Raw genomic sequence first — 12,440 nt, 5'->3', positions numbered from 1 at the left:
GAAGAGTTCCAGGGTCTCTGTTTCCCTCATGGTCCAAGGTTCATTTCCAGACAGGGAGAGCAAGTGACTGTCACTCGCCCCTGGAGCTGCTTAATTATACCTCCCCACGCCCATCCCAGTAGCCTCAGGTCCAGATCAGTTTATCCCCCGGCTCGGATCACCGTTCCTGGTTTCCTCCTTCTTCTGCAACCCCAGCTGTGGCCTGACATCCCCACCAACCTCACATTACGCACCCCCCCTCCACATCTCTAACCAACGTTACAGCTTTCCCCTGCCAAGAATTTGGCCCAGCCCAGGACTCTCAAATATGATCTGGGGAGAACTTGCAGCCCCTGCAAATTCCCTAGAAGCCGTTTTGAGTATGTAATGGCGGGGGGTGTTCCTGAGAGAAGTGGGGGACACAGTTCTGGCCCTTGGGATACCCCGCGGCTGCTGATGGGGGGGCGGTTTTTGCTCGGCGTTCGCCCACCTCGGGAGCCCCCTCTGGCGGGGAGAAAAGTGGCTTGGGGGTTGAAGACGGACAGTCTTTTTTTTTTTTTTTTTTTTCAAATAAAGAGAAGGGCGCGGGGGGAGGGCGGTGGCAGACGGCATCGCCTGCCCTGGGGAGCCCGTGTGAGGGGGCGCACGGGGGCAGGGGTCTGGTCCCCGGGTCGCGCAGCAGAGCAGTTTCGCGTTCAAGCTCTTATCGGCGTTGGGGGTGGGAATGGGACACGCGGGCGCTTGCACTCCCCCCGCCCAGCAGCCAGCCTTGGGGGGGGGTTGGGGGGATGGGGGCGCGCTCGGATCCCGCTCTCTCTCTGCTCGCTCGCTCGGCGCGGCGCGGCGCTGGGGGAGGCGGGAGCGTGAGTCACGGCGACTCCCGATTTAGGTGCCGGAAGGGGGGCTCTGCTGGCGGGGGCCGCAGGGAGGAGGCTCGCCTGTTTACTCGCCCGAAAAGGGCACGGGGGTGCGCTCCGCGGCTCCCTGGGACCTTCCTCAGTTTACCTCCCGCAGAAGCGCTTTAGAAGAGGCAGCGATGTATAGAGCGGTGGGCGGGCAGCTGGGGTATCCGCCATAGGGTGTCCTCCTGGAGCCGCAAGGGAACCAATGGGACACACCCCAGAAACACCCCAAAGAGGCCCCAGGCCGACCACACACACACGCACGCACACGTACACGCACACACTAACATACATAGATGCCCTCCGACACTACAGTCAGACGACAGAGGCCGAATCGCGTGCACAACTCCGCAAGCACACACCGACCACAGACGCATCCAAGCGCTTGAGAACACATTCACAGTCCCCAGGCCACCTGAAAAAAGACCACGTAGGGATGCACATCCTCCAAATAGGTAGCACATGTGCGCACACATCCTTCATCCACAGACACACACAATTATACACACGGCCAAATCCAGAGAAACGGGCAGACAACAGCAGCCAACCACGTGCGCACACACACTTCCAGCCAACACTGAAAACACAGACAACCCTTGGAAGAGGCCACGTGCGCGCACATCCCGCCCCGGGCCCGCACCATCACTATCCTCCGACGCACAGACAGGAGATCCCACACACTCTGCCGCCGCCCGCTGCAGGCACCGCGCCGGTGGCACCAGGACCACTCCTCAAAAACTACCCCCGGCCAGGGGTAGCGGCGAGGACACGCCAGCACCGGACTCCGCCCTCACCATGATGGACCGACTGACTGACACTCTGGCAACCAGTCCGGTGTCTTCTTCCAGATCGGATTAACCGTTTAACTCATTCGTGCCCGTGCGCGCCGCGGCCAAGCAGGGTGCTTTGAAGAGAGCTGAGTTTCAGCGCCCCCTCCCAACCCGGAGTGGGGATCTGCGTGGGCGGGAAGGGCCCCCCCTCCTTAGGTAGCTGCCCCCCACTGGCCCGGACGGAGGAGGAGTGGGGCGGCGCTGACAGCCGCGGCGGGCGGGGGGCGGGGAGGGGCGGGACGGGGCGGAGGAGCCGGGGCTGGCGCCGAGCGGGGCGCGGAGCGCGGAGAGCGCCGCCCGGCACTGAGCAGAGCTCCAGGCGCCGAGAGGAAGCCGCAGAGCCCGGCCCGGGGGCGATTGGCCCGCAGCGCCCCCGGGTCTGTCCCCGGGGCGCCATGGCCCTACCGCGGCCGGGCGCACCCGCGGGGCCCTGGGCTCGCTGGCTTGAGCGCAGCTGAGGGGGGTGTAGGTTGGAAGGGCCAGGGCCCTCCGGGGCGCAAGTGGGGGCCGGCGCCATGGAGCCCCCGACCGTCCCCTCGGAAAGGAGCCTGTCTCTGTCACTGCCCGGGCCCCGGGAGGGCCAGGCCACCCTGAAGCCTCCCCCTCAGCACCTGTGGCGGCAGCCTCGGACCCCCATCCGTATCCAGCAGCGCGGCTACTCCGACAGCGCGGAGCGCGCGGAGCCGGAGCGGCCGCCTCACCGGCCCATAGAGCGCGCCGATGCCATGGACACCAGCGACCGGCCCGGCCTGCGCACGACCCGCATGTCCTGGCCCTCGTCCTTCCATGGCACTGGCACCGGCAGCGGCGGCGCGGGCGGAGGCAGCAGCAGGCGGTAAGACTCCTCTTGGCGGATGCGCGCGGAACCGATGGGCGCGCAGGGAGGAGGCAACTCGAGCCGCCGGCCGCAGGGGGCGCTAGGATGCGGGTGGGGTCGGCTTGGCTGGCGGGGGCGGAGGGAGTTCGGCTGCGGGGGCGTCTAGGACCTGGCCGCTGGTTGCCCGCACTACGGCTTCCTGCTGAAGCCCATGCTGGGGTCCATTTAGGGGGCGCCATGCTGCGCGTGGTGTTAACGAGGTCTGGGTTGGGGAAGGGGGCTGCACCTTTAGGGGTCTGTATTCTTAGTGACAGTGCAGGACAGCGGCTAGGCTGGGAACCACTTGGAGGGACCTTCCTGGGGCCACTATTCTGAGGGCTAGATTCGCAGTGTTTGGGGTACCCTTGGGGCACTCTGTAAGGGGGTGCCTGCTAGGACCAGGATCTTTAGTTCAGGGTCGGGTGCTCTCAGGGTTCTACAGGGTGGAGGACTCTATTGCGGGGATGTTAGTGGACTCTTCCTGCAGCAGCTGGGGTCAGAAATCCAGAGGGTGCCTCTTGGGGGAGCACTGTTTTGGGAGCCTTGTGTTAGGTTGGAGTTTCCCTCTCAGGGCAAGAGTGTTAGGGTTCAGTAGCTCTTCAGAGGCAGGAAACAGTGGAGGGGGGGCACAGTCCCAGCACAGAGGGAAGGAGTCCCGGACTGCAGAGGTGACAGCATAGTGAGGGTGTGTGTGTTGAGCTTGGTCTTCTCTGACGGTATCCTCCGACTGACCTGCGTTTGCTCCAGCTGTCCGGGTATGACTGGCTGTGGCTGCCTCAGTTGTGTGCTCTGCGTGAGCTTCTGGGGTCTTGTGATGGTGACACGATGACTATGTGTCCTCCAGGGACAGTGTAATTGTGACAGTATGACTGTGTATTTCCAGGGTAGTGTGACTGTGTGTTTCTGGGACAGGGTTTGTGACAGTGACTGTGTATGCTTCAGGAATGCTGTGAGTGTCACAGGGTGACTGGCCTCATGGGATGCAGTGATTGGGACAGAGTGACTGTTTCTGCTCCTAGGACAGTGATTGTGCAGTGGTGTCGGTGGTCTAGGGACAATGATTGTGACAGTGTCATTTTTGGCATGCAGTGATTGTGGCACTGGGGTGTTTACACTTGGAGAACAATGTGATTGAGTTCGTGGAACAGTCTGTGCTCCTTGGACACTGTGATTGAAACACCGTGGCTGTGTGTTAGTCTTCGCCAGGTGCTCACGTCTGAGCATCGGTGCTCTGACATGTGGCCTGTGTTCCCTCTGCCTGGTGTATCCTAAGAACTGATGTCCTCTAACCACCTGGTGTTCTTAGTTATTGTTCCTGCTCTGATCGTGCTCCAGGGTCTGATTGCGTGTGCTCCAGCAATGTGTGCAACTGACAGCTTTGCTCGTGTGCTCTACCTGGATGCCCCACTGTTGGGGATATCACCAAGACAGTCAGATTCGGGCTTCTTATCCCTGGAGTTCCTGAGTGAGGCCCCTCTAAGATGTAGCCCTACTCTTCCTAAGTCTCTTTGGGGGTCTTCAGCAGTCATTGCAGCCCTCCAGGCCACCCCCACCTCTGTTCTGGTCACCCCCAAGCACCAGTCCCCCTGCACCCCTGTACCCACCAGGAAGCAAGTGTCGTGGGTCCAGCACATATGGGCTAATATTTCCCAAAGGGAACTGGAGAGAGGCTGAAGGAAGAGAAAGCTGGAATCAACAGAAAATGCTAAAACCGGGGGCAAGGGGCCAAACTGGCACATGTCACTGTCCTAAGACACCAAGGGGCGAGTGAAATGCAGTAGGATTCGGGCCCCATTTCTTTTCTTTTTTTTTTTTTTTTTTTTTTTTTTTTTTGAGACAGAGTCTCGCTCTGTCACCCGGGCTGGAGTGCTGTGGCCGGATCTCAGCTCACTGCAAGCTCTGCCTCCCGGGTTCACGCCATTCTCCTGCCTCAGCCTCCCGGGTAGCTGGGACTACAGGCGCCGCTACCTTGCCCGGCTAGTTTTTTGTAGTTTTTAGTAGGGACAGGGTTTCACCATGTTAGCCAGGATGGTCTCCATCTCCTCACCTCGTGATTCGCCCGTCTCGGCCTCCCAAAGTGCTGGGATTACAGGCTTGAGCCACCGCGCCCGGCCTCGGGCCCCATTTCTTTGCAAGGCTCCAGAGACTCCTCCTAGCCTGGTCTGGTCTCTGGGGTGCTGAGTCTTAGGGGACAGTGGCTGAGCGGTAATAATCATCATTATTTTGGTGGGTATCCATCTCGCAGTGGGTCACCCTCAGGCTCCATGCCAGGGACTTTTCCATGCATCCTCATCCCCAGTGCCTGGGTATTCCAGCAGGGTATTCCTGCTGGCATATGGGGAAACTGGGGCCTAGAGACAAAACGCTTTCTCTCTCCCCCCCTTTTTTTTTTTTTTTTTTGATGGAGTCTTGCTCTGTCACCCAGGCTGGAGTGCAGTGGCGTGATCTCGGCTCACTGCAACCTCTGCCTCCTGGATTCAAGCGATTCTCCTGCCTCAGCCTCCTGAGTAGCTGGGATTACAGGAGCCCGCCACCACACCCGACTAATTTTTGTATTTTTAGTAGAGATGAGGTTTCACCATGTTGGCCAGGCTGGTCTCAAACTCCTGCCCTCAGGTGATCTGCCCACCTCAGCCTCCCAAAGTGCTGGGATTACAGGCACGAGCCACCGCGCCCAGCTAAACCCTTTCTCTTTCTCACCCAAGCTCACACAACCGGGAGATGGGGGAGCTGAAATTGCAACGCGGGTCTGCCCGATTCCTGTGCATCTTTGTATAAGTGTCTTGCCCTCTCTGAGCCTCAATTTTCCAGTCTGTAAAATGGGGCTGTTGTTGGCACTGCCGTGTGGGGGTCAGTTTGAGGGTTCTGTGAGCTTGGGGATGTGTGTAAAGGACTTAACATAATGAGTAGATCTCCATTCAGGGAGCTGGACTAAGGAGGGGGGACCTGGGTAGATCCCATTTCTCCAGGGTAAGTAGAAAAAACAGGAACCTTAACCACATCCCCACGTAGACTCCAGTTTCTGTTTCACTGTGGGCCTGTGCACCCTTCAGTGTCTGTGCTGAGGTCCAAAGCTGGGACTGATGGGTGGGCTGTAGCTGGCATCGGTGCCAGGGTCCTTCCCCCTCCCCAGGGAGAAGGAGAAATGTCTCTGATGGCAACCTCAATGCTTAGAACGGACATTTCCTCAAACAGGGGATTTCAGCAGGGCACACACAGGATTCGGTGCTCCCCACATTGGAGTTCATCCAGCTACCACAAGAAGAGTCCAGTGAGCTCCCCCATTTGGGTCAAAGGAATCCCCAGAGAGAGGGCACTGCCCCCCGCAACCCGAGATGTCATCCAAACCTCCCCTGAGGATGTATGAGATGGCTGAGTCACGGCACAGCCACAATCTGTCAAGAGGCAGATGGAGAGGGAGGAAGAGGAGGACTTTTGTGGGGGGGAGGTGGGAAGCTGTCTGAACTGGGGACGGGGCCAACATACAGACCCTGCGTCCTCCCTCCCTGGGCCCTAAAACGCTCCCCATCAAGGTGGGGGCACAGCGTGGCCCCAGGAGCAGGTGGAGGCAGCCGAGCTGGGGTCTCCGTCTGGTCGCTGGTCTCTGTCTCCACTTGGGTCCTCGCCTTCCCCTTGTCCCTGGCGCTCCCAATCCCTGCATGTGGGTTGAGAGCGGGTCTCCCCGCGCGCCCTCTGCCGGACGACGAGGAAGGTACAGCCTCGGTGTGCGCTCCGAGCGCGGACCTGCCCCAGGGACGCCGCCAGTCCCGGAGCAAAGCAAAGTCGCCGTCACCGTCGCGGCGCCCAGTATTATTATTTCATGCTTATTGAGCGTCCTGGAGAGCGGGCGCCAGGCCGGCTGACCGCATGCTGCGTGTGGGGTCCTTGCCCTCCCGGTCTTGGGACCAGGCAGCTTTCCCCATGCGCCAGCCCCAGCCACAATCTGCGGGGACTGCCGCCTGGAGGACAGGGGAGGAACCTGGCCGAAAAGTTGCAGTGGTAGAGTTCCCGTCCCGCCTCCGCTCGCTTGCCCGGCAGGCTGATGAACTCCAGCATCCTTGGCTCTGCGCTTCTGCCCGGGAAAAAGAGACCATGGGACTTATCCAAGGTCACACAGCGAGGAAGGTGAGAATGGGACTTAAAAACCAGATCTCGGCCGGGCGCGGTGGCTCACGCCTGTAATCTCAGCACTTTGGGAGACCGAGGCGGGCGGATCACGAACGAGGTCAGGAGTTCAAGATCATCCTGGCCAACATGGTGAAACCCCGTTTCTACTACAAATACAAAAATTAGCCGGGTGTGGTAGCATGGGTCTGTAATCCTAGCTACTTGGGAGGCTGAGGCAGGAGAATCGCTTGAACCCGGGAGGCGGAGGTTACAGTGAGCCGGATGGCACCACTACACTCCAGCCTGGCAACAGAGCGAGACTCCGTCTCAAAAAAAAAAAAAAAGCAAAACAAACAAAAACAAACAAAAAAAACAGATCTCATCGACTCCAGACCTCTGAGTAACATTCACATGGCAGCCCTGCCTGCTGATTCGCTGTGGGGCCAGTGATTGTGCCTCTCTGAGCCTCAGTTTCCTCATCAGTCAAACGGGGCTGAAAAATAAGAACTGTCCACCCCCAGGGCTGTGGTGAGGCTGATATGTTTGACGTAGGCGCTGGGCAGCCAGGAGCTGGTGTTCTGAGAAAGTACTTCCTCAAATGACATCAGCAGAGAGAAAGGGGGCGTCCCCCAAACCGCAAGCCCGGCTGGCGGGGAGGGTGCCCCATATTTCAGTGGTAACAGATTGACTGCAGGCTCTTATGACTTTAGGAAAACTGGGGCTTTGGACCTGGGAGAGCCACAGTTTGGCAGGGTGAGAACAGAATTGTGGGGACATCTGAGCCCATTCTTTTCATTGTGGAGTATGAAAGAGTTCAAATCTGGCTGGATGCGGTGGCTCATGCCTGTAATCCCAGCACTTTGGGAGACTGAGGCGGGTGGATTATTTGAGGTCAGAAGATTGAGACCAGCCTGACCAACATGGTGAAACCCTGTCTCTACTAAAAATACAAAAATTAGCCAGGTGGTAGTGGCGCACACCGAGTAGCTGTAATCCCAGCTACTCAGGAGGCTGAGGCAGGAGAATCGAATCGGTTGAGTCTGGAAGGCAGAGGTTGCGGTGAGCTGAGATCGGGTCACTGCACTCCAGTCTGAGCGAGAGAGTGAGACCCTGTCAAAAAAAAAAATGGAAGGAAGGAAGAAAGGAAGGGAAGGAAAGAAAAGAGTTCAAATCTGCTTTTGGCCAGGCGAAGTGGCTCACACCCAGCACTTTGGGAGGCTGAAGCGGGAGGTTTGCCTGAGGCTGGGAGTTTGAGACCAGCCTGGGCAACATAGTGAGACCCTGTCTCTACAAAAAGAACAAAATAAAATAAAATAAAATAATCCAGCTTTTGTCCTGTACTCGCTGTGTGACCTTCACCTGTCAGAGCCTCAGTCTCCTCATTTCTAGCAGATTCGTTCATTCCACAAACGCTAAACGCCTTCAGAACTGTGGCTGAGAATGCTGTAGACCAAGTTTGTCCAGCCTGTGGCCCAAGATGGCTTTGAATTCGGCCCAACACAAATTCGTAAACTTTCTTAAAACAATGAGATTCTTTTGTTCGTTTTTTTGTTTTTTGTTTTTGTTTGTTTTTGGTTTTGTTTTTGTTTTGCTCATTAGCTATTGTTAGTGTTAGTGTATTTATGTGTGGCCCAAGACAATTCTTCTTCTTTCAGTATGGCCCAGGGATGCCAAAAGATTGGACACCTTTGCCATAGACACAATCCCTGCTCTCCTGAAATTGTCAGACTAGAGGGTGAAGCAAAAATAATAAGGGCCGGGCGCAGTGGCTCAGGCCTGCAATCCCAGCACCTTGGGAGGCCGAGGCAGTTGGATCACTTGAGGCCAGGAGTTCGAGACCAGCCTGGCCAAAACATGGCAAAACCCTGTCTCTACTAAAAATACAAAATTAGCTGGGTGCACGCCTGCAATCCCAGCTACTTGGGAAGCTGAGGTGGGAGGATTGCATGAACCCAGGAGGCGGAGATTGCAGTGAGCCGAGATTGGGCCACTTCACTCTAGCCTGGGCGACAGAGCCAGACTCTGTCTCAAAAAGGAAAAAGAAGAAATAGCAAGTAAAGCTGTATGATAATTCAAGATGGTCACATTAGCCAGGTGGTAGTGGCGCACAGGATATGGAAAAAAGAGGGATCCTGAGGTCAGGGAAGGCCTCTCTGAGGAGGTGACATTTGAACAGAGACCCAAATAAAATGAGGGAGGTAAGGGCTGGGCGCAGTGGTTCACGCCTGTAATCCCAGCACTTTGGGAAGCCGAGGTGTGTGGATCATGAGGTCATGAGTTCAACACCAGTCTGGCCAGGATGGTGAAACCCCATCTCTACTAAAAATACAAAAATTAGCCAGGCGCGGTGGCGGGCGCCTGTAATCCCAGCTACTCGGAGGCTGAGGGAGGAAAACTGCTTGAACCCAGGAAGTGGAGGTTGCAGTGAGCCAAGACCGTGCCATTGCACTCCAGCCTGGGTGACAGAGCAAGACTCCATCTCAAAAAAAAAAAAAAAAAGATTGAGGGAGGTTGCTACATGGGTATCTGATGGAAGAGGGTGCCAACCAGAGGGAAGAGCCAATGCAGAGGTCCTGTGGTGGGAGTGTGTCTGATACGTTGGAGGCAAGTGTGTCTGAGGCAGAGTGAGCGAGGAGGGAGTAGAAGAAAAGGAGGGAGTGAGGTGACAGGAAGCTCGTGTAAGGACTCATAGACCATGAGGCCATGATCAAGGTTGGCTTTAGGCCTCAGTTTACATCTGGCTTCCTAGGACGGGACAGGCAACATTGGGCTGGAAGGAAACTCATCCATAAAGTGCTTGTGTAGCCTCATGGCTAAAAGTCCTGTCTCTGAGGCCAGACATCTGGGTCCATAAGCCAGCTCTGATCTTTCTAGATTGGGAGACCCTGGCCAAGTCACTCCTCTCTGGGCCTCGGCTTCCCTGTCTCTGAAATGGGCCTAGTAAGACCTGTATTCCCAAGGGCTGATCTGATGAATTGGCAAAACAGTTCAGGGAAGCTAAGTGCACTGAAACCTTAACTGGTCAGTGAACAAAAATGCATTTCTGGGACCGGCATAGTGGCTCATGCCCAACACACTTTGGGAGGCTGAGAAGGGGTGGATCATTTGAGCCTGGGAGGTGGAGGTTGCAGTGAGCCAATATCATATCACTGACAAAAAAAAAAAAAAAAAAGAATATCACCTGTTAGGTATCTGGTGGGTATTTTGTGGGGATTAAATGGGATCATAAGACTAGGTGTGGTGGCTCACGTCTGTAATCCCAGCACTTTAGGAGGCCAAGGCAGGAGATCACCTGAGTCCAGGAGCTCAAGACCAGCCTGGGCAACATGGGAAAACCCCATCTCTAGAAAAAATACAAAAATTAGCCAGGCATGGCTGGGCGCGGTGGCTCACGCCTGTAATCCCAGCAACTTTGTGAGGTCGAGGCAGGCAGATCACCTGAGGTCGGGAGTTCAAAACCAGCCTGACCAACACAGAGAAACCCTGTCTCTACTAAAAAAATACAAAATTAGCCAGGCATGGTGGCGCACGCCTGTAATCCCAGCTACTTGGGAGGCTGAGGCAGGAGAATTGGTTGAACCTGGGAGGCGGAGGTTGTGGTGAGCCGAGATCGCGCCATTGCACTCCAGCTTGGGCAAAAAGAGCAAAACTGCATCTCAAAAAAAAAAAAAAAAATTAGCCGGACATGGTGGCACACATGCTACTCAGCTACTGAGCTACTTGGGAAGCTGAGGTTGAAGGATCACTTCACCCCAGGAAGTTGAGACTGTAGTGAGCTATGATTGCGCCACTGCACTCCAGCCTGGATGACAGAGTGAGATCCTGTCTCAAAAGAGAGAGAGGAGAGAGAGAGATCATAGCTAGAGGCACTGGATGCCCAGGAAGCTTTCTAAAGGATTAGTTGCTATCATCACCATCATGGTCATTATCATCATCGTCTATATCCTCTGGCTAGTATAGTGACATGCATATTGTAAACCCTCAGTAAATATTTGTCAAATAATGATAATAACTGTAGCTCATATTAAGTGAGTGCTTACTGGGTTCAGACACTTTTCTGAGCCTTTTATGTGTCCATTCATGGGGTGAGTGTAGTATTATACCCATTTTACAACTGGGGAAACTGAGGCTCAATGAAATGAAGTGACTAGCCCAAGATCAAATGGCTAATAAGTGCCAGAGGCCACACGCAAGCCCAGGCCTCCTCACTCTGGGCCCCATGGCATCAGAGCCAACACTAGAGAAAAAAAGATATTTCACAGAGGTGGACTCGAAAATAGAGATGCACTGCTGGGGTGTGGTGGCTCACACGGGTAGGTCACTTGAGGCCAGGAATTCGAGACCAACCTGGCCAACATGGTGAAACCCCATTTCTACTAAAACTACAAAAAAATAAAAAATTTAAAAAAAATTAGCCAGGCATTGTGGCACACACCTGTAATCCCAGCTACTTGGGAGGCTGAGGCATGAGAATCCTTTGAACCTGGGAAGCAGAGGTTGCAGTGAGCCAAGATCGTGCCACTGCACTCCCGTCTGGGTAACACTGTCTCAAAAAAAAAAAAAAAAAAAAGATAGAAAGCAAGAAAATAGAAATGCACTGCCTTTTCTTTTTTTTTCTTGAGACAGGGTCTCACTGTCTCAAGGTGGTGCAGTGGCGCCATCATAACTCACTGCAACCTCAACCTCTTGGCTCAGGTGATCTTCCCACCTCAGCCTCCAAAGTAGCTGGGACCACAGGCTCATCCCACTATGCCTGGCTAATTTTTGTAATTTTTTTTTGTAGAGATGAGGTCTTGCCATGTCACCTAGGCTGGTCTCGAACTCCTGGGCTCAAGTGATCCTCCTGCCTTCACCTTCCAAAGTGCTGGGATTACAGGCATGAGCCACCACGCCCAGCTTCTAGGGGTGTCTTAAGAGTTGTAAGACACGGCCAGTCGAGGTGGCTGACACCTGTAATCCCAGCACTTTGGGAGGCTGAGTTGGGTGGATCACAAGATCGGGAGTTCAAGACCAGCCTGGCCAAGATAGTGAAACCCTGTCTGTACTAAAAATACAAAAAAAAAAAAAAATTAGCCGGGCACAGTGGCAGGCGCCTGTAATCCCAGTTACTCGGGAGGCTGAGGCAGGAGAATCACTTGTTGCAGTGAGCCAAGATCGTGCCACTGCACTCCAGCCTGGGCAACAGAGTGAGACTCCGTCTCAAAAAAAAAAAAAAAAAAGTTGTAAGATACATCTCAGGACCTGTGGGTGGCATTCTAGGTTGTCCCCAAGGACTGCGGGGTGCATCTTGGGATTCTGTTCTAGGGTGTGAGACTGTCTTAGGAGCTGGAGAGGAATCTAGTTGTGTCCCTGGGGTCTATTGGGGCACCCCAGATTTTGCTGGCATCTCCATGGTTACTAGGGCATTCCCTGAGTCTGAAGGCATTCCCGAGGTTGTCTGAGGGTCTCAGCACTTGTGGGGGCATCTCAGGGATGCTGTAGAACCATTCAGGGATTAAGGGACATCTGAGGGACTGTGGAGATGTTCCTGGGGTCTGTGGAGGACTCTAGGATTTGGGGGGAACCTATATTTGTTCTATGAAAATGGTTCTGTGGGTGTGGGGGATTCTGGGGGTACTCGGGGGAGGGTCTATGCATGATGGGATGATGAGCGTTGGGGATGATGGGGAGCTCTGGAGGAATTTTGCCACATCTGAGGAACTGTGGTGAGGGTTCTGGGATCTGAAGGGTTTTCCCTGGGCTCTCAGAGCACCACTGTCAGGGAGT

At 55.2% G+C, this 12,440-nt stretch overlaps 1 protein-coding gene across 4 annotated transcripts in view; it reads left to right on the top strand.

Moving 5' to 3' along the window:
- Nucleotides 1-12,440, top strand: part of PDE4A (phosphodiesterase 4A) — a 68,790-nt gene that overhangs the window by 15,532 nt on the left and 40,818 nt on the right. The window contains exon 1 of one of the 4 annotated variants that reach the window (XM_033199403.1): nt 2,000-2,546. The exons of 2 other annotated variants lie outside the window; for them this stretch is intronic. In XM_033199403.1, coding sequence (XP_033055294.1) covers nt 2,227-2,546 — 320 coding nt within the window. In that variant the 5' untranslated portion in view covers nt 2,000-2,226. Of the gene's footprint in view, nt 1-1,999; nt 2,547-5,743; nt 6,693-12,440 lie in introns of those variants that run through there. One more of the 4 variants, XM_033199409.1, reaches the window with a different exon arrangement.

This window comes from Trachypithecus francoisi, unplaced genomic scaffold (genome assembly GCF_009764315.1).
Source record: "Trachypithecus francoisi isolate TF-2019V2 unplaced genomic scaffold, Tfra_2.0 Lachesis_group5, whole genome shotgun sequence".
Taxonomy (NCBI): Eukaryota; Metazoa; Chordata; class Mammalia; order Primates; family Cercopithecidae; genus Trachypithecus; species Trachypithecus francoisi.
The sequence above is the reverse complement of the archived record's forward strand: the minus strand, read 5'-3'. Positions and strand labels throughout refer to the sequence as shown.